Here is a 24,475-nt window from a genome sequence, read left to right on the forward strand (position 1 = left end):
TTTATAAAACCCCCTTGCTTACAAAATAGGAAAGTAGAAAACAAGAAAACCAGAGACTTACATTCAAGTCCAGATGCACACACGCTTGCCTTGGAAGCTTGCTGCCTGCCCTCCGTCTGCTGCCTATCTGCTTAGAGCCCCAAGCCAACCACAGGAACCTCGGGGCACAGGAGGGCCACCTGACCTGGGCATGCGTTTAATCTAGTCTCTGGGAACTGCCCGCGTGCTCTCTCTCAGACCCCCAGCTGCTCCCCACTTCCAGCCCTCTCTCTGGACCAAACCCTGAGACCCCACAGCAGGCTAACTCCTCCTCCCTTCCAGGAGATCAGCTGCTTCCTGGAGGCCCAGACCCCTCCCCCGAGGCAGAGGACGACCCTGGCGAGGCCTTTGAGTTTAATGACAGTGACGATGATGACGAGGACACCAGTGCTGGCCTGGGCGTCCCAGGCGCTGCTCCAGAGAAGGAGGCAGAAGACGCCCCACTGATCCACTTGGACTCCGCCCCCATCGCTGGTAAGGTGCTCTGGAAGCCCAGGGTCTTCCCATTTCCGGGCCTCCGGGGCTACAGGGAGCTCAGGGCTGCGTGGAGGCTCCAGGCTCCCAGTGATGCCTTGTGGCTCCTCCACTGTCCCTACAAAGCAGGAAGGGAAGACAGACCACTGGGAAGAAGCTGCATTCCATCGCTCCCATTGGGAATTGGAGATTCCTAGCATTCCTGCAGCATCTGGTGCACTTTGGCACGTCGTAAATGGCAGTGGTTGGCCGTCAATGGCAGTGGTTGGCCTTCGGTTGTGCTTCAGCGACAGTTACTGCCCAGAGCTTGTCTCTCTGAAGCTCCCGTTCCCCGCAGCTTCTCCCAGGGAATCACAGCCGCCAGAGCAGCAGCCTCCCAGAGCCCTGGGGGCGGGAAGGCCCTGATAAGGCCGGGGTTAAATGACAGCTTCTGTCATCGGGAGGGACTGGGGACTGGACTGGCAGGGACTTCTTGCAGGCTTGGGGACAAGGGGCTCCTTGAGGGGCTGCGGGTGAGGGCAGGCCCAGAGCAGGCAGCGTGACTGGTTCTGGTCAGAGCTGGGATGTGGGCCATGGGGCTGGGGGTGGGGACAGGCAGGTAGGACTGGTAGGGGAGCTTAATGATAGTGTGGGGCTGGGGGAAGGCAGGCAGGGACGCAGCAGGCACCGGGCTGGCGCCCTGTCTCTGGGGCCCCCGGGGAAGATGGGAAAGGGGGCGGGGATGCGCTGAGTCCCTCGGGCCAACCCCTGGCCTGACGGGCTCTGCCTCTGCTCTCCTCCCGCAGACCCAGACCCAGCGGCTGCACCGGCCCAGACACAGTAAGTGAACCTCGTTTTTTTGCTCTGGCAGCTGGAAAACGAGGAGAGACCGGGCAGGAGGTGTGGGAAGGGGTGGAGCTGCGGCTGTGAAGGCTCAGGGCAGGTCTTTGGCTAAAGAGAAACACATTTCAGGATCCCTGGGCCGGAGGGAAGAGGCCAGTCCCCAAAACGTGTTACTTTTTCCTTTATTTTTCCCACAAGCCTGTGAAGTAGAAAGCAGGCCTGGCTCCACATCCTGGCTTTGTCCCTTGCCAGCTGTGTGGCTAGAAGGAGTCACATAAAGTCTCCAAAGTCAGTCTGTTCATATGCAAAATGAAAACAATGAAGTACCTGCCCACTCCGTTGGGTTGTGGCTGGGAATTAAACAGCTCTCTGGTGCTCCACGCGGTGCCACCCTCTGTAATTGTCTTTGCCATCGCCACTTGTTTTGCCAGTGCCGTTCCTGCTCCCTTTCCTGTGACTGTTGCTGGGGACTCTGCCCTTTTCCACCTGGGAGTCTGTCTGAGGCTAACACCCCTGGGTGTTGGGGTGATAGCCTGCATCGTACTCGGGGCCCAGCACTGGCCATGGGTCCTTGTGTAAGTCCCAGTCCCCCCAGGCCTTGGTTTTCTCATCTGTAAAATGGGCCACTGCTTCCTCCATAGAAGAATGAAGAACTGCTGGGTAAGACACCTAGAGACACTGCAGGCACCTAATCAAGGCAGTTTTACCACCACTCCCTCTGTGGTCTTCAGCAAGTTGGACCGTGCATTTGGGAGATCGGGGGCTGTGAAAGCTGAGGCCTCTTGGAGCTTTGCTCACTGCTGCTCATTGCTTGGCTTTCAGGACCTGAGTGTTTAGAGAGTCCTCTTCTAAGGGAAGCCTCAGTGGTGGATCTAGGCCCTGGAGTTGATGGCCGGGGCCCCTGGGGTCCTGAGTTTAAATCCTGGCTGCCCTAGTCTGGGGAGGGGTGTCTGAGCCTCCCTTTGTTTTCCTAGAGTGAGCTGAATCTGGGCGGCTAATTCTCAGGTAGGTGTCACCCAGCTGGAGGTCTCAGAGATGCAGACTGTGGCCCTGGGTCTGGGAGCCAGGGCAGTTCTGGATTCAAATTCAAGCCTAGGAGTCCTTGTTTGTGCTCATTTGCTTGTTGGAGTGGGTGGTCCTGGGAGGGTTTCTGCTGGGCTTGCCACTGTGTAATTACGGCCAGAAGAGGGGCCAGGCTCTCCTCCCTGGTTAGGGACCTGAAATGAGTCAGCGATTCTGCACCTGGGCTGGGAAGTCCTGACATTGCTGTGATCTCCCAGGGGTTACATCCCTCCAGGCTGGGCCAGGAATAAAGCCACCCAGAAACTCAGTCTGGACAGGGAAGCAGACTCATCCAGGTGGGACAGAGGGTGCCCAGGGAACAGGGACACTGACCGGAGGGGGGCTAGGGGGGTCTTGGCTGAGCAAGGGAGAATAAATTCACCAGTGGAGAGAGAGGAGGGCTCCACACGAGGAAGCCACTGAGCAGGGACAGGGGGCAGGGGGTTGGGAAACGGTGTGGGCAGCCAGCAAGTGCATCCCTTCCAGGGGTCTGGCACTTGGTTTTCTCAGGCCATCCTTCTGGAGACCCTGGTTCCGTGACCTCAGAGTCAGGAGCATAGCCATCTGTCCTGGCCCTGCCACCTTCTCTCTGTGTGTCCTGGAGACCTGGTGACTGCGGCCAGACGCAGTGTCTGGCTGGTGCTGGTGCCCTGTGGAGGCCTTGTTGCAGTGGCCCCCAGAGCTGGTGCTATACTGCGTCAGAATCACTCAGCGTAGGCCACGCGTTTCTGGGAGAGGGGCCCAGCCTCTGCCTTTAACCCACCACCCGCCATTCCGTAGCATGCCCACCTATCCTATACCTGGTCCTGGTGTTAGCCCAGCTCCCTTGAACACCATCTCCTGGAGGTTCAAATCCTCACTCAGCCCTTCACTAGCTGGCTGGCTTTGGGCTCCCTGTGAAGCTCTCTGAGCCCCAGTTTCTGCATCTGTAAGATGGCGTGTTCTCTGCCGCTAAGCATCGCGAGGAATAAGTGAGGCTGGTTGCTTCTGCTCCTGCCTCCTGACCAGTTTGGATGTTTCCAGTGCGATGGGGCCGAAGGGCGGAGACTGTGTGCCCAGTGCCTCTGACTCCTGGGCTGGGCCTGGGTTGCCAACAGGTGTGAATAAACATCACTTTTGAGAGCCCTTGATGGGGCATTCGTGGGCTGTGAGTCCCCTGCAGAATATTGATTGCAGCAGGAGTCCCGAGAGACTTCCTTTCTCACCCCTTAATTTTACAGATGGAGAGGCTGAGGGGTGGGGCTTGCCCACAGTCACGCAGTGAGATGCTGGAGGCCTCCTGACTCCTTGTCCGTCAAATGTCTCTGTGCTGCTCCCAGCTTTGTTCCCTCCCTTCCAGGTCTCCATTTACTTAAGTTCCACCTCCTTCCCCGGATGGTGAATTTCCACTCTGGAGTCCTCTGGGAGAAGAGTCAATCCAGATCGCTTTCCTTCTCCTTGGTATCCAAGACAAAGGGAAAAAAAAAGTATCTTGATTTTCTTTCTTTCTTTTCTTTTTAAAAAATTTTTTTCCCAAAGGTAGTCACTAAGCAGACATTGCTTTGGAAAAACAAATCTCCAAGTGGAGGACATTTCATCTCTTCTCACTGCATTTCTTTCACGGTCCCTGCCTGAAGGCTTGGAAATGGCCTTGGGCTTTGCCTGGCTGCCTACCTGGCCTCCAGAAAAGCAAGGGCTGCCTGACTCGAGGCTCCTGACAGCACAGTTAGAACCACTGCCCAGATCCGGGCAGCCTCAAAGTGACCTCACTCCCTCCCCAGCTCTCATCCACAGCTGGGGAGGGAAGGGGGTGGGAGCGCCGTGGGTAAAGTGAAGAAGGCTGGAGTCCTGGTCTTTGAGGGCCTGGGAGCTCGGGCTCTGAGCCGCAGAGAGCTGGCTTCGAGTCTCACCTGTTACTTAATACCTGTGTGTCACTGGGCAAGTTGTTTCCTGTCCCGAGCCTCACTTTCTTAATCAGTAAAATGGGGATAATAAATCTACTTTCTTGCAGGGCTCTGTGAGGTGTATGTAAGTTAACATTTATTCGGTGCTGCATCACTGGTTACGAGGACTGCTGAGGCTGACGGGCAGTCCAGGTGACCTGGGCAGGGGCACCGGGTCCCTGTCTGGCTGTGAGGCCTGTGGACTTCCGGGTCCCTTCACCTGGTAGGTGGGATTGCCCAGAGGAGGCAGCCAGGCTGTTATGGGGTAGGCAGAGTTGCTGGCTTTGCTGAGTGTGTGTGGTGCCGAGGTCCACGGGGTGATTTTAGGGTTGGGCCCCGCTGCTCCACGGTCCCAAGGAGTGAGGGGGCCTGGGCTCTCGTCCGTCCTGCCGCCGGGCAAAAGAACGTTCAGCCTGCTCGGCTAGCTTTTGCCACTTTCTCTTTCCGAAACAGGACGTATTATCAGATAACAGCAACAAGGACAACAGCAATAATAGCGAATGATAATAGTAATGGCAGTGATTGTGTTTACCTGTGTACCAGGCACCAGGCTAAAGGCCCAGTCCCATCTCTTGTCTCTAGGAAGTGGACACTTCATTACCCATGTCACAGGTGGGAAATTGAGGCTTGGGGAGGTTAGGTGGCCAGAGTTACATATAGATGGTGCATGTTCATTCAACAAAGACTTAGAACCAGGGCCCCTCCGACAGGAGGCCAGGTGTTTGACCATCACCCGACCCTCCAGGGATGCGCTGGGGACTCAGGACTTCAGACTTCGGTTCATGCTGGGAGGGGTGGCTGGCTCCATATGAACGATCCCCTTCGGTGTGTGTTTATTGGGGTAAGAACTTGGCCTCTTATGAGATCTAACTTTGCCTCTTGAGCTCTTGGGAGAGTAGTGTCCAAGCTGTCGCTGGAATGTTCCATAGACCCCACCTGGGGAGCCAAGCAGAGTGGCCTCGGCCCTGCCTGTGTGTGATTCTGGGTGGCGCCCCTTCCCTTGAGATGGGAGCAGAGTACAAGCAGCCCCCTCCCTTCTTGCCCCACACAGAGGTCTTGTGATGGTAGAGGGGTGTGGAAGCGCGTCTCCACCTGCAGGACGGCTCCATGGGGACAGGGATTTTTCTTGGTGGGAGAGGCGGGTATTTCGTTTGCTGCCATATCCTCCCGGCTTTGCATGGTGCCAGGCACGGGGCGAGTGCTGAAGGCATCCCCATTGAATGAACGATGGATTCCAAGGGACAGAAGGAGGAGCCGGGTCTGAAAGGCAACTCTCAGTGTCTCCGTGAAAATGAAGAGAAAACAAACCGTGTGGAAACAGAATCTCTGAACCGGGGTTCCGACTCTGGCAGCTGACTGAGGCCAGGACAGAGGCCAGCGGGACGGGAGGCCTCAAGCGGCTGAGCAGCTGATCACGCCGATGCCACTCATGTTGGCTGCTGTTTCCTGAGTCACACTCCGAGTTGAGTGCTTCCTGCACAAGATCTCATCTGCTAGGCGATGCAGCCCTAGGAGGCGGGGCTACTGATTATGCCCATTTTGCAGATGAGGAACTGAGGCTTAGAGTTGAAGTAGTTTACCCGAGATCTTGCAGAGCTGGTGAATGGCAGGGCTGGAGCTTGGCCCGTCTGACTCCACAGCCATCCATCCACTGGAGCTCAGAGGGTTGGCCTTTCTGGTGGACTTTGAAACCTGTGAACTCACAGCCACGCCGAGCACCCAGTAAGTACTTGCTGGGAAATGAGATCGCATAGGTCGCCAGCTCCCTGTGTTTTCCCGGACTCGGGCCGTGTCTCTCACCTCTGAGCGCACCACGCCCTCTGCATTTGTTTGCTTTTCCTGCCCAGTTTCGCTGCCATCCCCACTGCAGCCTCAGTATTTCCTGTTGGCTCCTGGCCCAGCTGCAGGGACTCTCAGTGGCTCCCGGGAGGTACTTGTCCTGCCCCTTCCTGGGCTTATCCAGGCAAGATGGACTGTGTTGCCCAATGGCCAGCGTCTCTCACCCGGGCCTGGAGCCTGAGGGAAGCAGCTGGGCAGCTGGGAGAGCCAAGGAGACCCATCCTCTCTGGATGTATCAGGTGCCGAGAAGATCAGACCAGGCTTGGGGAAGCAGTGTTTGAACAGGATGGAAACAGGGCGCTGGAGGGCCTGCCTGCAGCCTGGCCTTGTGGCTTCTGAGGGCCGAGGGTCTGGGGAGCATGGGGGCTCTTGGGGGGCAGCTTGACGAGGCTGGAGTATCCCCTGGCCCCGGGAGGAAATGGAGGTGTCCCTGAAGGTTTGTGAGGTTGCTGCAGACCCAGTCTGGAGTTGTTTGGCATCCCGAGCTTGCCCTTAACTTGCTGTTTCCCCAGATCCAGAGCATTCATAGCCTCCTGTGTCCTGTCCTGCAGGGTCTCCATGGGACCCGGGGACTGACAGAGACAAGCTTCCCTCCCAGTGGAGTCCCTCATGGGAGGGTTATGGGGACCCTTTTCCCATGAAAGACCTCTGTCTGGCCCCTTACCAGTCCCTAAATTGGAAAAGCTGTATTTTTGTTTTTCCCCTTTTCCACCCCTGGCTACAAGGGGTTTCCATATAGGAGCTATGGTCTTTGGGTCACAGACCCTTTGAGTCCCCAGTATGAAGGCCACACAGTCTCTGGCCTGAAAAAATGTACACAGGTTTGCATTCATTACATCGAGTCCCCCTTCAGGAATGTGTCAAGTCCGCCCCTGGATCCCCGCAGTGACAGGACTCTGCCTTATGCATCTTCCATCCCAGTGCCTGGTACAAAGAAGACATGGTACTAATAGTTTACATGTGCACAGACGTTACAGTTTATGTAGCCCTTTCCACGCGCATCTCATTTTGATTTGCACAACTGTGGCAGGCAGATTAATGTCCCTCTCCAAGACTTCCATGTTCTAATTCCCAGAACCTGGGAATGTGCGACCTTGTACAGATGTGATGAAGTTAAGGGCCTTGAGATGGGGAAATGATGCTGGATTATCCAGGCGGGCCCAACGGAATCACAAGGATCCTTATGAGGGGGCCTGTGGAGTCAGAGAGGGATTGAAAGATGCTGTGCAGTTGGCTTTGAAGAGGGAGGAGGGGCCGAGCCAAGGTTGCTTCCAGAGGCTGGAAAGAGGCAAGGGAGCAGATTCTCCCTTAGAGCTGCCGGAAAGAGCACAGCTCTGCAAGCACCTTGCTTTTACCCTAGTGAAACCCATTGTGGATTTCGGAACTTTATGGCTGTATCATACATCTGTGTTGTTTGAAGTTACTGAGGTTGTGGTAACTGTCACAGCAGCAGTAGGAGACTAACACAGCAGCCCTGGAAAGAGGCAATTCTTATGGGTCCCGTTGTGCAGGCCCAGAGAGGTGCAGTCACTGGTCCAAGGGAGCTGAGTGGCAGGTAGTGGCGCTTGGGTTCAAAGCCAGAGGGCCGGGGCTCTGTTTGCTCTTCCGCAGCAGCCCCCTGCCCACCCAGGCCAGCGTTCTGCTGGGAGTCCCCCTGCCCTTCCCCTTTGTCCTCCATCCTCCACCTCTCTACTGAGTGCCTGCAATGTGCCAGGCGTTGCCGCGACCGAGGCAGACAGTCCCTGCCCTCGGGGGGCTGACATTCTGTGCCTTGGTATGTTTATGGGCTCTGTAGCCAGATTGTCATGGCCTGCACGTATTGTGCACTTATTATTCACCAAGCCCTGTTCTAAGAGCCTCTCCCGCCTCCAGTAATGCTCGTGACACTCACAGGTGGGTGCTACTATAATCCCCAGTTTACAGATGCAGAAGCAGGTGCAGAGAACACACGCTGTCAGCCTCAGGACATGGAGCTGAGATGAGGCAGAACCACGGTTGAACCTGGTTGGCTTCCAGTGTTCTAACCCCTGCCCTCCCGTCTCCCGCATAGATCTGGTTGGGACCTTGCCTGTCTTCCACATCAGCTCCACAACCCAGGACCCGTTCATTGTCTGATCTGCTTAACCTTCCATTTCGTCTCTGTAAAGTGGAGGCTAAATGAAATGTGAGGACCAGATGCTCCAGCGAGCTGCTCTTATCACTGTCCTCAAAGGGTGTGGGTCTGCCTGGAGCAGGACTCCAGGGCACAAGGGACCCCGCGCTGGCCAATCTGTTGCTCAACGTTGCCTGGGATGTGTTTTCCTTCTCCCTTTCTTTCTTTATTTTTTTCTAATAGTCATGCATGTTTATTGTAGAAAAATTGGAAAGTACAGAAAATGATAGACTAACAGCAACCTTTAATTCTATCACTGTATGTTCCTACCCAGCTTCCTTGCTATAGAAGTATACATATGTATATATACCAATATTTTATAGAACTGTGGTTTTATTGCACATGCTGTTTCTCAGCTCACCTTTTGACCGAATTACATAGGGTGAGCATTTTCCCATGGGAACTTCTTCAATACCCCACAAGGCTCTTGATAAGTTATTGCTGGGGGTACAGTGCCTGTCCTGGGTCTGACTGCTGAGCCTGGGGCCCTTGAGATGACGGGAGGGAGGTGCGTGCACCACAGAGCAGAAGGCCAAGGTGGGGTCTGGGTTATTGTCTATGGCTGTGGGGAAAGATGGTTCTCCAGGGGCCTTGATGCTTGCTTCCCACTGAGGACTGTGTTATAGATATCAAGTCAGGGTCCCCTCCTCCGACTTCCCTGGGGTCCCCTCCCCACTCTGCTCATTCAGTAAGTGGATTTGTGACCATGTGGGGGATGGCACAGTACAAACAGTCTGGGGCCCAGAACCATTCCGTATGTGAGGGGTGGCCGGGCTCAGTGTGAAGAGGTGAGTGCATACAGGGACCCTGTTAGCTGGAGGAGGGGTGGAGGGGGAGGAGGGGTGGAGGGGAAGGAGGGGGAAGGGAAACAGTGCACCGGGGGTATTTATCATGGGCCAGACCCTCTGCTAAGAGTTTTACAAGCCTTTATTTACTCCTTCCTGGAACCCAAAGAGAGAAGTATTATTGCTCCATTTCACAGATATGGAAACTGAGGCACAGAGAGGTGCCAAGTGCCATATCTGTGTTATCTCATTTAATCCTCACGGCAGGAAGTAGAGTGATTATTCGTCCCATCCCTCAGCAGCTCCAGGATGTTTAGCCACTGTCCTGGTCCACAGCCAAGTGGCAGAGCTGTGATCTTATCCCAGGTCTGTTGGCTCTGGAGCATATGTCTGTTCCCACCCTAAGCCCATGATTCCCCCGTTCTCAACCCTGGCTGCACATTGGAGCCAGCAGAGAGCTTTAAAAACACCAATGCTGGGCCCCTCCTGGCCGATGGGTCAGAATCACTGGGGCAGGGGCTCTGGGTCTGTATCTCTGAGGAGCTTCCCAAATGACTGCTGTGGGCAGCTTTGAATCCTCCTACCAGGTGATCTTCAAGGTCCTTCTGCCTTTTTTTTTTTTTTTTGGCTGCACCGTGCGGCATGTGGAAGTTCCCCGACCAGGGATCGAACCTGTGCCCCCTCAATGGAAGCGCAGAGTCTTAACTACTGGACCACCAGGGAAGTCCTTCTTTTTTTTTTTTTTTTTTAAATCTTTATTAGAGTACAGTTGATTTATTATGTTGTGTTAGTTTCAGTTGTATAGCAAAGTGAATCAGTTACACATATACATATATCTGCTCTTTTTAAGATTCTTTTCCCATATAGGTCGTTACAGAGTATTGAGTAGAGTTCCCTGTGCTATACAGTAGGCCCTTATTAAGTATCTATTTTATATATAGTAGTGTGTATATGTCAACCCCAGTCTCCCATTTTCTCTCTCCCCCCTGCCCCCTTTCTGGTTTTAACATGCTATATGAACTAGAGAATGGCCAGGGCTAGAAAGAAAAGTGGCAGCAGGCTTAATCCGGGCTTGATGTGTTTGCCTTTCTTGTGTGTCTCTTGGATTTAGGGATAGTGATAGTGGTGCTGGTGGGGGATTTCTTGAGGGGAGTGATGCTCTTGAGTCGGGCCGTCCTGGGCAAGCCCTGCTGTCCCAGCCCTCGGTCTGCTGCAGATTGGGCTTTACTCAAGGCCTTATGAGGCTCATGTTATTCTGGTCCTTTCCATTCCCAAAGGTGGAATTCTTTCCTCTTTCATATTTTTCATACCTTGTCCTGGAAAAGGCATCGGGAATACCGTGTGTGCGTGCGCGCGAACACACACACACCCACACCCACACACACCCACACACACCCAGCCACCCTGGTTTTGGGGGTCTTCTCTCTGATAACTCACACTGTGTAGCCTCCGGGAAGGGACCTTGTGGAATCTGCTGAGCAACCGGGCCCAGCAGCAGCAGGGGCAGGGGTGCTGCCATTCTCAGAGTGGGGCTTCTTGTCTTTAAAAGAGGCCGGGGGGCGGGGGCATCCATCATCACTGAGTGTCCTCGTGTGAAGGGGCTGACGGAATGGGGTGACCAGGCCAGAGCAGGTCCCTGCTGTCACAGGACACTCATTCCCCTCTTGTCCCTGGCGTGTCCCTGGAGAGAGAGGAGGTGGGCTCAGAAGGTGCTTTGAGCTCTGTGGTGGACTCCTGGTGTACTTGACCTCAGTCTGGTCCGGTGAACGCTGTCATGGGGGGGCCTCCTCTTCTTTGCCCAGCTTCTTGTTCTGTGTTCCTCTCCACGGACTTGGCTCCTTTTCTTGGCATTCGAGTGGCGGTGGCCTCACTTTGTAAGACGGTGTCATCTTAGTGGCTGGCCTTTCTTGCCTGTGCAAGCTGAGAAGCATTGGAAGTGCAGGAAGCTCAGATAAGGGCGAGATAATTGGCCTCTTATTGCTTTTTTATGGCTCTTTTATTATCTGAAACCTTTGGGGAGGCTCCAGGAGTGTTTGCTCACAAGGAGAGTTAGATTTTCCAGCCAGGCAGCAGCTGGGAGAGGCTGCCCCTGGGTGGGCTCAGGGTGGGTCAGTGGCCTTGGCAGGCAGCTAGAAGGGCCAGGGAGGGAGGAGGCACCCCCAGCCTCATTTCTTGCCATGCCCACTGCTTCCCTGGCCTGGGAGGCTCTTCCCCATCCCGTCTGCCTGGGGAACACCTGCTCCGGTCTGAGGGCAGCAGAGTTGGTGTCAAGAGCAAGGCTTTGCAGGCAAAGCGCAACTCTGTCACTTGCTGGCCAGGTGGTTTGGGGCAAGGTACTTGCCAATTCTGAACCTCACTTTCCTCATCTGTAAAATGGTCACAGTAAGACACACACTCGTCCTCAAGCACTCTGCCTAGGGCTGGGCGCAGAGAAGATACCAGCAAAGTGCAGGGCAGGGGTGCTGGGGGTCTCCAACCAAGTCTGGGAAGACCTGTCCATGCACGGGCACTGGCCTCTTCCCTCCCTTGGGGCCCCTGGTGTCTCTGCTTGCCTCAGCCATTGAGGCACTCAGGGTGGGCATAAAGGTGACTGCTCTGCTCTGTGGCCCCTGCTCCCCCACCCGGGAAGCCAGGACCAGTACCTCGGTGGCTGCTCAATAGAAGCACGAGCCCAGACTAGCTTCTCTAGTCGTGCCGGTGGCTTAGACCCACGCTGTCCTGTTCGGGGGCCACTAGCCACATGTGGCTATTTAAAATTAAATGACCTAAAATGAAATAAAATGAAAAGTTAAGTTCCTTAGCCACACGAGTTCCATTAGCCACCTTCCAAGTGCTCCGTAGCCACGCGTGGCTCACTGGACAGCACAGACGTGGCATGTTTCCATCGTCACAGCCGTCCTTGCTCTGTTACCTGAGACACAGTCCTGAGAGCCCAGCTCAGGGGCCCAGCAGGCTGGCTTCACTGTCCGGCTCTGCCACTCACAGGCCGGTGATCTTGGGCAGGTTCCTCTGCCTGCCACCTGCCGAAGTGGGAAGGATGCCAGGATCTACCTGTCAGTGCTACTGCGAAGGCGAGGCCAAGGGCCTGCTCAAAGGAGGTGTTCCACACTTCACTCTCCTCCCTCCCCTCTCCCTGCACTTCCTGGTTGTCATCTCCCCTTCCTCCTCTCCTCCCTCCGTTCCCCCTCCCCCTCCCCCTCCCTCTCCTCCTCCTCTGTTAAGGGCTTGCGTGCTGGCAAGTTCAAGTCAATTCTTCATAACAGTGGCTGCTGCCTTGGACAGTAGAAGGCCTCTACCCTCTGAGTTGCCAGATGTGGCTTTTTTTTTTTTTTTTTTTTTGAGCGTGGGCTTAAAAAAAAAAACAAAAACTTTTCACTCTAAGATAGTTTTAGATTTACAGGGATGTTGTAAAAGTAGCACGTAGAGTTCCATATACCACCTCATCCTGTTTTCCCCATTGTTAGCGTCTTACACGACCATGGGATATTTATCAAAACTAAGAAACCAATGTTGGTACTTTACCATTCTCTGAACTCCTGACTTTATCTGGATTTCATCAGTTTTTCTGCTTATGTTCCTTTTCTGTCCCGGGATCCCATCCAGGACCCACATGGCATCCAGTTGTCATTTACACTGCTCTGCTCTGTGACAGTTCCTCAGTTTTGTTTTTCCTGATCTTGAGAGCGTTGAGGAGTAGTGGGCAGGTGTTTTAGAGCATGTTCCCCCATCTGGGTTTGTTTGGTGTTTTTCTCATGATTAGCCTGGGGTTATGGGCTTGGGGTAAGAATCCCACAGAGGTGAGCACCCTTCTCATCACGTCGTATCTGGAGTACATGATGCCCGAGTGACGGCACTGGGGGTGCTCACTTGACCACTTGGGTAAGGCGGTGTCTGCTGTCTCTCCACTGCTTTCCCTTTGCCTCTCTGCTCCCGGGAAGCGTGGCTCTGGTCCAGCCCATCCTCAAGTGTGTGTGGGAATTAAGCCCTGCCTTCTGTGCATGGTCTTGTGAAGCTTTGCAGGTCCTTGTCTCTCAGACGCAAGGCCCCCCAGTCCTCTTCTCCATTTTGCATGTGGAGACTGGGGAGATGGAGATTCCCACTGAGTCTGCCCTGGTGGAGGAGAGACAGGGTGCCCTGGCCCGGAGAGCATCTGACCCTTATCACTTATCACTGTGAATACATTTGACCTTTATGCTCTTGTAAAGCAGGAGGTCGGCCTTATACGTTTGACCTTTATGCTCTTGTAAAGCAGCAGGTCGGCCTTACAGTGCCTTCTAAAGGTGAGGAAACCAAGAGGGGACGGGGCGTGTCCAAGGCCAACCCAGCTGTGGCCTCCCCAGCTCGGCCTTGGGGGCAAGTGGCGCTGTCACCTGGTGAGGGGCTGTCTGACGCTTCAAGGAACCAGCTGTCCCATCCTCCCGGCTCACTGGCCCTGCTTCTCCGCCCGCAGGGGGCCGGCCGTGGTGAGCAATGGGGATGCCGTGGACACAGCTTTCTCTGGGGTCCGGCGCTCCAGCTGGAGACGGAAGAGCTCCCGTCGCAGTAAGTCCCCCGCATCCCCCCCCCACCCCCCAGGTCTCAGCCCCAGGAGGTTGGTGTCAGGATAGCCTCCCCTTCTCTAGGCTGAGAGAGCTGATGTGGGCTCATGCGAGCCGAGGGGTTGTCCTTGCTGCATGGCTGCTGTGGGCTTGGTGGCAGCTCTGAGGTGGACCGGCCACTGCCCACCCTTGAGAGTTGCCCCCTTTGCCACCCGATGTGAGTCGTGATCCAGGAGTAGATCACACATTCAGCTGCTCATCCGTCCCCCAAATACTTCCAAAGCTCCTCCAGCGGGCCAGGGTGATCTGGGTGGTGGGTGTACACTGGTGACCTAGACGAGATCCCTCTGGCAGCAGAACCAGACACATAGGCGGGCGGTTACCATGAAGAGCGCATGTGCTAGGCTGGGGAGGTGGGAGTCGGGAGAGCCCACGAGTCCTGAGGCAGAGAGTGAAGGAGCAGGGGTCCGGGCAAGAGTGTCTAGGCTGAGAGGGCAGCCTGTGCCGGAGCCCAAGGGCGAGGGGATGCCTGGCACCTCGGAAGCAGTGAGCCTTGGTGTGGTGGAGGGGAGGGTCTAAGGGGTGAGCAGGGCCAGGTGAGGCTGCCATCTCCCCAGTTCCTCCCAGAGTGTGTGTGGGGTGCCCTCGGAGGCCGTGCTTTCCCCAAAGTGACAGTGAGCCATAAGAGGCCAAGAGGAAGCCATGAGACCACGTCTGCATTTCAGTCCCATCACTGATGCTCCGAGACAAGGTGGTGGGCTGGAGGCTGTCCAGGGGAGGGAGGCTGATGGCTGGAGCCAGGGACCTGGAGAGAGGTTGGGCAGGTCTGAGCCATGTGGGAGGCAGAATCTGTGTCGGTGGGGAGGGGGCGGTGAGGCTCCTACAGGGCTCTGGGGGCCCTGGGACCGCAGGGAGCAACGCAGTTAGGAACGGGGACTTCAGAGTCCATCTGGTCCTCTGTCTTTCTGGAAGGCCTGTGGGGTGAGGACAGGCTACCATCGAGGGGGGACTGGTTTTCCAAACCCTCGCTCTGCTGGGGCCACACGCCCCTAGAGAGGGCAGAGACTGGGCACACAGTTATGGGGGGGGGAGACCTCTTTAAATATTCCAGCTCAGGAGCTGCTAAATGGGCAGGCTGTGCTCTCTGCCCCACTCATAGCACACCCAGCAAAATGTTAGGGGAGTGATGTGCTCATTTGCAGAATTTTTTTTTTTTACCAATCAGGACCCCGCTGTCTGAGTTTTGAGGGACTCTCCTTAACCCCACTCTCCAAATCCATTCCCCGACTCCCTGCCGTATCCTGTGCTCATTAGATATGGCTGCCTTGCCCTCCCCCGCCTCTGGGTGGGGGGTGACTCCTTTTGGGGTAGTCCTGGGGGCCTGGGCGGCTGAAGAGGCTTCCGGGCCCTGGGGCACAGGTGCTGGGTTTGCTTCATGCTCCCTGCAGGTGCCATCAGTCAGAGGGGCAGGCCTGCAGGTGTCGGGGCGGCAGGGGGCGGCAGGGGGCGTGTGCCGCAGTCACTGGGAGGGCGTCTTGGAGGGGCCGGGGAGCGGGAAGAGGCAGGGGAAGCTGCGTCCTCTCAGAGCAGTGGCAGGCAGGGCTCCCCAGGGGCTGGGCTGCAGGATGCTGGCCCTGCTGAGCCGTGGGGGTGCGGGCGGGTGGGCGGAGGGAGCTGCCAGCTGGTGCAGTCCTGCTGTCAGTCTGGCAGCCGCCCTGGGCCACCACAGCCTCCTTCGTGCTCTTTTCCTCTCCCTTCTCTCCCAGTGGACCGGTTTACTTTCCCCGCCCTGGAAGAAGATGTGATTTACGACGACGTCCCCTGCGAGAACCTCGACGCCCATCAACCCGGTAAAGCCTCTTTCAGGCGTCCTGCTTCTCTCCGGACAGAGGAGGGGTGGGAGGGGCGGCGGGAGGGCGGGGCCTGGGGAGGGTCTCTCCTTCCACTTCCTCCCCGGCCCCACCCAGTCCATGGCCCCTCCTTGCTTTTAAAAACCACGGCCGTCTTCCCGGGAGAGTCAGGAGGTGGCTGAGGGCGCGGCCAGGCTGGGGCTGGGGCGGGGTTAGGGCTTCACGGGGCGGGGTTAGGGCTCCATGGGGAGGGGTTAGGGCTTCATGGGGAGGGGTTAACGCTTCAAGCGCAGGGCTTAGGGCTTAAAGGGCAGGGGCATGCTGGGCTGTGGGTCCCCAGGCAAATCACTCACTTTTCCAAGCCTCCATTCCTCCTGAAAATGGGTTAATAATCCAGATTTGCTGAATGGTGAAGCAGAGAAAGCCAGGGAAAGCCTGGGTCCTGCCAGGGAGATTGGGGCCACAGAGGAGAAACAGGGTGGAGGAGGGTGAGTGCTGCTGGAACTGGGCCCACATTCTCACCTAGCTGGAAGGAGGACTACCCAGAGAGGAGGGATATTTAATATCCATTCACAGTAAGAGCCGTCTTTGCTTAAACACGTTTTGCCAGCTGCTCTTCATGGTTTACCTCCTGTAATCTGCTTTGAAACTTTGACTTAGGGTATTATTTCCTTATTCTTCAGAGGAGGAAACTGTAGAGGCAGAGCTGGGATTCGAACCTGGGTCATTCTGACTCCAAGTCCAGTGCTCTGTCCCCTCCCCCCCAAAAGGACTTGGGTGGCATTTTATGAAAGATGAAACGCATTTGCTTCCCCTATTCAGTCAACCCCGTGAGGTCGGTAGGGCAGGGCCTATGGCTCCAGTTGACAGTCACATCAGAGAGGTTAAGCCACCAGCCCCAGATCACACAGCCAGAATTTGAATAGACATCTGCTGGACTCTGCTTTTTCTACAACACTGTTCTGCCTGTCTTCAGGGGCTCCCCATCTAGTGGGGGAAACAGCCCCTGCATTTGTGGAGCTCCTAGTCTGACAGGGGAGACCGTAACCATCCTGGGGCAGCATATAGTCCAACAGGAGAGACACACAGACAACATGACAAGGCCCGACGTCCCCCGGGGGCACACTCCTGACACCTGTCCCAGGAGCAGGGTGGGTGGGCCCATGATCCACCCATCCATTTAACAAGCCCTGGAGGAGCCTGGAACCCATTCCTGCTTGTAGCTCATGTGAATCCGGGAGAGTGGGAAAGGGTGGTTGGATGAAGGTCCCAGAGCCAGGAGATCGGAGTGGCCTGAGGCCATTATTTGACCCCTTTGGGCTGTTCTCCCACCTGAATCCAATCAAGCCACGAATCACTTGGTCACAGTCTTCACTGGGCACCCTCGGGTCCCCAGGGTGTGGGGATATGGCATGTCCTGCGGTTTACCCTGAGGTGGGCAAGAGCAGGTGGCCTGGGAGCCAGTTGAGCCTGCCAGCTGAGGACCAGGACCCCTGCCCTGAGACCCCCACTCTCTCTCGGGGCTATGGGAGGGTTGAGTCGGCGAGGCTGGGCCCAGCCCTCAGCAGGTACATCCCACGAGGAGCACTGTGAGCATCACACCTGCCAGGGCCCCGCACTGACCCGCACGGCCTGTGGGCTCAGCCGGCGCTCGGTGGGGAGGTTGTCCACTGAGGTGCAGGCCGCACAGGCCAGTGGACCCACACAGCCCTGGGCTTTCATCCCGGCTCTGCCATTAATTAGGGCACAGTGCTCTGTGCTTTGGGCCTTGGCTTCTTCGTATGAAATCAGAATATCGTCCTGACCTCACAGGACTTTGGGGAGGGTCATGCCGCAAAACTTCTGGTTAATCTCTCTGGCTTCAGTCGATGCATCTGTAAAACTGGGCAATGCTAGCTTCCTCCTTGGGTTGTGGGGAGGATGCCATGAGATAGTTGATGTAGAGCAATGAGTGGGTGGTGGTAAGTGCTTTGAAAGGGAAGCCACGTTCCTGAGCATTAGTGAAGTCCATGACCCCAGGAGGTGGGGGGAGGTGGGGGGCAGTGGGGACCAGGCCACTGTGAGGCCTCTGAAGGCTTAGGAATCTGGTGACACTGTCTCCACTGGAGAGAGTATTTCTGGACGAGCCCAGGGGGTCGTCAGCACAGCAGTGCCTCCGTGGAAGGCAGCACGGTGAGTGGATGGAGCCCCTTCCCCGCTCACTGCCTGACTTCGGGCAAGCACATGTCTTCTCTGGGCCCCATTTTCTCATCTGTCTGATGGGAGGTGGTGATAATTTCCAGCCCCACAGGGCTGCTGGGAGAATCCGGCATGTAGATGTAGGTGGGCGGGGCCGGAAGTCAGGGGAAGTAGATGCCACGTGGTTCTTCCTCTGGGGCAGCCCCAAGGACTGGGCTCTGCCCCTGGACTCACGGGTTGTGGGGCCTCCACTGCAGTAATAGGACAAGCAGCCCAGCCTTGTGAAGTTCACAGCCTGGTCACCCGCTGCTCTACCCCCTGGAGATGTTAGTCACTATCATCTTTTGCTGAAAAATAACCCCGTGCTTCCTCCTGATCCTGGGACCTGAGTCTCCAGCTAAGCCCCAGTGTGTCTGTTTTGCTCTTTGGCTGAAAATCTTCCCTGACCCCTCACCCCCGGCTTTCCCGTGTGGGGGAGGTGGAGGCTTGGGGTCAGTGTGGAGACCTTCAAGCCCACCCAGAGCCCCCGCGACTAATCAGCTGCTCTTTGCTGAGCGCCTGCCATGTGCCAGGCTCTTGGCTAAGAGCTTTTTGTGCAAATATTATATTTACTCCACCTTTCAGCTTATCATCCCCATTTTGTAGAGAGGGCTCCAATAACCAAAGTTCTCTGCTCTTTAGAATGCGTGGTTTCTGAGCAGATTTTTTTTTTTTAAACCCATCTCAGTGCCATATTTTGTCTGTGTTAACGAAAAGCATTTTCACCTTCGTGCACTTTTTTGGAGTCTGCCCTTACTTTTGTGAGGCCTGCAGTTCAGTTATTCTCCAGGTAACAGCCCAGGAAGTGAAGCTCAGAGGTGAAGGTGAGGCTGAGAGCTCCCAGAGGTGGAGCTGGGGCCGGGGCTGGGACCCCGTGTTCTGGGCCCGGGAAACTGGCTTTCCCACCTCAGTCTAGAAACAGCATCTCAAACCCGAGTTGACAGGGACCCCAAGAGTGCCCGGCCCTGATGGCGTGGTACCCGTCCCTCCAGGCCAGTGGACTGTCAGGTCTCTGTCCCCCAGTTTCCCGTTCAAGGCATTTCCTGTGGGGCCGGGGAAGAAAAGGGAACATTCCTGGACGCTGGGCTAGACGCGCCCCCTACTGGACCATCCTGGACCCTCACGGGGAACTCAGATTTGGGGTGAGGGATCTGAGTCATTCAATGCCCCGGACCATCTTCATTTTCCCCCCTAGGATGCTGAGGCCAGAGCTGAGGGCCTGAGTCAGGACGTGGTCTTAGGGCTTCTCTTTTCCTCTAAAAAATGCCACAGAAGCCTCAAATGAGCGTTCAGATCCTAGCAAGGTGATGCGGATAGGGGAAGTTGTTGAGCCGGTTGTGTGCCAGGCACGTTTCTTGTGCTTCTCTGCATTTTTCACGTCCTCTTCACTCTGCGGGGTGGATGTCATGTTCTCACTGCCTCCTGCTTATGGACCTGGAAGTGGAGCTGAAGGTCCACCTTGACCCACGCCCCCACCTGCCTGCCTGGGTTCAGAAATAGGGGCTGGTGGGCTTGGCCTCAGGTCCTCGGCTCACCAGCCCTGTCTCTTGGCCAGCAGGGGCAGAGAGGAACCTGCTCTACGAGGATGTGCACCGGGATGGGGCACCCCGGGAGACGGAGGACCTAGGCTGGAGCTCCAGTGAGTTTGAGAGCTACAGCGAGGACTCCGGGGAGGAGGCCAAGCCGGAGGCGGAGCCTGCCAAGCACCGGGTGTCCTTCCAGCCCAAGGTGAGGGGGAAGGCGTCTCTCACCCCAGCCAAGGCACCTGCGAGTGGGGTGGTGAGGCCAGGCCTGAGACTCGTACCTAAACCTCAGTGATTCCCAGGAATGTATGGTGAGAGAGGGAGAAGTGGCCTCAGCAATCCCGAGACAGGTAGTGACCCACCCGCATTGCTGATTGGCCGTGGAGAGCCCTAAACCTAGGACGGGCGTGGTTAGTGCCTGGCACATGTGCTGCCCCTGCTCCAGGCCTGTGGCAGACCCGGCAATTGATGACGATGCTCACGGGCTCAGATCTGGCTTTAGAATCCTCCTCAACACAGTGCTTGGGCAGCCTAACCAACTGGTTACAGTTGACACATGGATGAAATCAGCTTGATCTCCTTGCCTCACAGGATACTTCTCAGATCGATCCGAGACCCCCACAGCCCTCTGCCCTGGGGAAGTGAGCAAGCGGGCTAAGTCAGAGGTGCCTGGGAGGCTTCTTTCCAAAGCCTTTCAAAGTGCCATCCATGCGTTGATTGCTTCCAGTGTTTCTGCCTGGAACAGAGTTCATTCTGCTGATTTCATGGAAGGAGCCACGGAAGCCAAGAGGAGGATGGATTGTTTGGTTCCTCCTTTTCTGTGACAGCCTTGCCTGTCCCATTTGTTCTCTAGAAGCCACCAGAAGGCAGGTTCTATCCATGCCGAGATTTGGGATTGAATGGGAGCAGCTTCTTAGAGACAGGCCCTGCCCGACCAGAGGTGACTGGGTCTCTGTAAGGTTCCTTTTGAAAAGACACAGGGAGGCAAGTGGGCTCAACCTGTCAGCGAGTCCTGCCTGCAGGTGGGACAGGGACCAGGCAGGGGCCCCAGGCCCAGGCTGGATTACAGGGGCCTCCAACTCCCAAGTTTTTCTGAGTGCCTCCTGCCCCTTTCTGAGTTTGGGGATCCCTTCTGGGAGAGGGGCGCAGGCCAGAGCAGCACCTACACCTAAGAGTCTTCAGACAGATTTTACTCAGATGAAGAGGGCTCCCAAGTCCTCAGGAAGCCTGGGGGCTGAGCAGGTCTCTCCTGAAACGTGGTCTTCTCTCGGCTGGGCCCCCGTGGGTGGCACCATGGAAAACAGCCTTGACCTCCTGCTAGCAAAAAAAGTTAAGCATCTCTGACACCTACTCTGTGCCGAGTCCATATCTTAGGGTGTGGGTTGGGGTACAGGGGGACTGGAAGACCCAGCCCAGGCTTGGGGAACCTTTGTGGTCTAGGAGGAGATACCGAATATGAAACGATTTGTCAAAAATGAAGAAAACATGCCTTTCTGTGAACACAAGCCCGTGTACCTATGGCCGCCTGCCCGACACAGGTGGGATTTGATGGGCCTCATCACAGGAGGCTTCCTTCCAAGAGAGGCTGGTTGGGAGCTGGGGTGCAGAAGCCAGAGGAGATGGGAAAGGTGTCCCCAGTTGGAGGAATGACCCAGGCGAAAGGCCAGGAACAGGCCTCTTCCTGCTTCTGTCCTTAGAAGGGGCAGCATGCTCTAGTTTAGGGGAGAGAGGGGGCTTTGGTTATGAAGGCGCCACGTGCCCTGGGTAGCCTCTGCATGGGGGGGTGGGACTCCTGTGTCCCAGCCCGGCTCTTGAGGGTGTGAGCAGGTGGGACCCCAGGCCTGGGCCAGCCCTTGTTCTCAGCCTCTGACTGTCCCACCTGATCTCCCACGGCCACTTCCCCGGCCCCCTGCCTTCTTGCTGGGGACCAAGAGGGAACCGTCAGCACCTCTCAGGGCAGGACGTGTGGGGATGCTGAGTTTGGGCTCTCCCATGGTGGTCCTCGGACTTGCACAGGCATCGGGATCACGTGGGTAGTTGGTTGAAATCGCAGATGTCAGGGCCTCGCTCCCAGGTTCGGGGTTTGGGTGGGGCCTGGCAATCTGCTTTTTAACGGCGCTCTGTCCTCCGGGGATGCAAGGGGCCCACAGAGCACCGTGAGAAATGCTGGGCGGGCCCTCACCTTGGCCTGGCCCCAGGGGTGGGTTCTCTGGGGGCTGCCCCTGGGCTTGTGTCCCGCACACCCTCAAGCTGGGGGCTTGGGACTCTTCCTCAGCAGACAAACGATGCAGAGTTCTTGGAATTTCTGACCATGAGGACTCTTCTCTGGCCATGGGCCCAGACCCTCCTGTTCCCTGCACAGCAGGCTCCCAGGGATTGTAGGGGGGCATTTCCTCTGACACCCCCTCTGCCTGGGAACCGCCCCACCTCAGCCCCACCTGCAGGGCTTTGCCCTCCTGAGCTGCTTGGGGCGCAACTGCTCCTACGCGTCGTGCTGCAGCCGCTGCATGTTTCCTGCGCCACCGCTGCTTGCCTGTATGTAGTTTGTGCTGGGGCGCCTTGGGCAGCAGAGATCTGGGTGGAGTCGGGTCCTGTCCTTAGAGTCTAACAGGAGCCTGGCACCCCGTGCAGCTGCAAAAGAACTAGTGGAGCCCCTCCTGCAGGTGTCTGGCCAAGCCAGCCCTCAGTGGGCCGATTTTTGCCAAAGAAAATGACTGGTGGTCTGCAGAGGGACCTCCTCAGGAGCACTTGACCCAGCTGTGACCAGGAGCCTGACCCTGATTAATGAGGGCCTGCTGGTCGCCCCCCATGGTCCGTGGGAGGTTATGTCTTTTTTTTCCCCAGCTGTGAAATGGGCTCCACTGAACCTTTCCACTTTCTGACTGTGATCTCTTCATAATTAAGGTGACCGTGATCCGGTTGGCCAGGGGCCTGGGCAGCAATGCCAGCTCTGACCTCAGCTGGTTGACTCTGATCCAGCTAATTCTGCAGTTGACCTTCGAATCTAGTTCTTCGGACCCTGAGAGAGGCAGAGGCCCAGGTCCTTTATGATTTATCATGTCAGTCTTATTTACAGATGAAACAGGACTCCAGTTTTCTGAGGAGTCTGAGTAACTCTCAGAAGGATCCCTGTCCTGCTACTTCTTTGTATAACAATAGTGAATATTTGCCCAGTGTGCTACAGCTGACAGAGCAGTTTCATTTATTGTTCCTAATACCCTACAGTGGTTGGCATTACTTGCTTTAAGAGTCTCATTTTGTTGATCAGAGAACCTAAGCGACAGAAGCTCAGAGAGGTTAGATGTTGTGGTGAGGGCCACACAGCAAGTAGGTTGTAGAACCACAGCTCAACATCACATAGGATTGGAAAGGAAGTACCTTGTCCATCCGTTCATCCCTCCGTCCGTCCATCCATCTGTCCATCCATCCATCCATCCATCCAGTCAACTGTCCATCCATTCAACAAATATTGAGCATTTATTATTTGAAAGTTAGTCTAATATCTAAAAAAGCTTCCATTTGTTTGAACACTCACTAAGCTCTGGGGTTTACATGCTTTGTCCATTTAACCTTGTCAGTGATACTATGAGGTAATTATTATTATGGCTACTTTACCAGTGAGGAAGCTGTCACTCAGAGAGGGAAAGAGACTTTTGCAGCTGGTAAGCGGGGAGCAGTGATTTGAATGTAGGCCCACCTGCCTCTAAGCTCATGCTTTCGATTCCTCTGCTTGTCTACATTTCTACAAGTAGTCCCAGTCCTGGTCTTCTCTATATTTTACCAAATATCACTATTGCTCCTACAGTTCATGCATTTGAATGTCTGTCTGTTTGTCCATTTATCTGTCCATCTTCCCAGATAGTATGTAAGCCAGTCAGCCACCTATCCCTCCATCCGGTTGCCTGCCCATCCCTCCCTCCATCTATTCCTCCCTCTGTTCCTCCAGTGGTGTGCTCAAGCCAGCTCATCCTAGCTCACAAGAAACCAAGAACCAATTGTGCACATCCCTTTCCAACTTCACACTCAGTGATGTCACATTGGTAGTCTGAAATTGGCTGTGGTGGGCGTGTTCACACCGTGGAAATACTACAAGGCAGGGCTCTTTTTCCTGGAGAACCACTTGTTGAATATTTACCAGCACAGCACTGCTTCCATCCATCCATGTTTTTATTAATTCATCTGCCTATCTCTTCATTCCTCTACCCATTTGCCCAGCTGTACAGTCATCCAACTAAATGTATCCATTTGCTCACCCATCCATCCATTTATCTGTCTATCCATCCATCTATGAGCCTGTCCATCTACCCATCTGTCTATTGTCCATCCATCCAACCACCCCTCTCTGCATTCACCCATCTTTCTGCATTTGCCCACTCATCCATTTATCCCCTTGCCCACCCATTCCACCCATCCATCCACCTGCCATTCATCCATCTCAGAAACTTGCCAAGAACCTCTTATGTCGAGAGCCCCATGCTGGGCTCCTGGGATGGGGAGATGACCGAGACACAGTCCTTGTCCTCCGAGCACTGGGAGGGGGCCTGGGCTGTTCCCCTCCCACCTCTCCTCCCCGACAGCTACAGAGACCCAGCCCCCAACTGCTTGGCATGGATGCTGCTGGAGCTCATTCCAGGCAGGAGCCTGGTGGTCCCCAGGTGCCCAATCCCACCTGCCCCGAGTTGTCTATCCACCACCTTACCTGAGTCTCCTTTTTACTCTGTTGCCGGTGTTTTGTCTCCTGCCCTCCCCACCTGCTCCTCTCACCTGCTGTCCTTCTGCCTGGCTGCTTGGGGGCTCCAGCTTTCTCCAGACCTGACTAGGCTAAAGGAGCGATGCGCCAGGACTAAGAGAGACATCTTGGCTTTAAGAGTTGGGGGGAGAGACATGCAGGAGCTGAAGCACAAGTACGATTATAAGGTATTGTCTGTCTGTCCCTCCAAGTCCTGGGGGCTCCCGGGGCCTTTCCTGCTGCTTCTGGGGCTGCAGGGGCGGGGCTGAGTCCCAGAGCTGCCTCGAGCCCTGGAACTTGGTGGCATCTTTCGTCGGCTGCACGGGCTGATGCTAAAGGCTGGCTCGCTCCTGTCCATGTCCTCGAATCTCTTTCTTCCCACCCTCAACTGACACCTTAACCGTCGATAAGAGTTCCTGTGTGGGCTTTCAAACTTTAGGGCCCTCAGAATCACCTGAGTGCTTTGAAAAATGCAGATTCCTGAGCTCCACCCCCAGAGAGGCTGATTCTACAGGTCTGGGCC

At 55.7% G+C, this 24,475-nt stretch overlaps 1 protein-coding gene across 4 annotated transcripts in view; it reads left to right on the forward strand.

The window, feature by feature from the left end:
• The window catches only part of ARHGEF10L (Rho guanine nucleotide exchange factor 10 like), a 145,576-nt gene that overhangs the window by 41,507 nt on the left and 79,594 nt on the right, over positions 1-24,475 (forward strand). For 3 of the 4 annotated variants that reach the window (XM_082613283.1, XM_082613284.1, XM_082613285.1), the window contains exons 3-7: positions 322-513; positions 1,299-1,332; positions 13,546-13,637; positions 15,400-15,483; positions 19,256-19,428. In XM_082613283.1, coding sequence (XP_082469409.1) covers positions 322-513; positions 1,299-1,332; positions 13,546-13,637; positions 15,400-15,483; positions 19,256-19,428 — 575 coding nt within the window. The remainder of the gene's footprint in view (positions 1-321; positions 514-1,298; positions 1,333-13,545; positions 13,638-15,399; positions 15,484-19,255; positions 19,429-24,475) is intronic. The other variant, XM_082613286.1, reaches the window with a different exon arrangement.

Source organism: Mesoplodon mirus, assembly GCF_964341445.2.
Source record: "Mesoplodon mirus genome assembly, chromosome: 3".
Taxonomy (NCBI): domain Eukaryota; kingdom Metazoa; phylum Chordata; class Mammalia; order Artiodactyla; family Ziphiidae; genus Mesoplodon; species Mesoplodon mirus.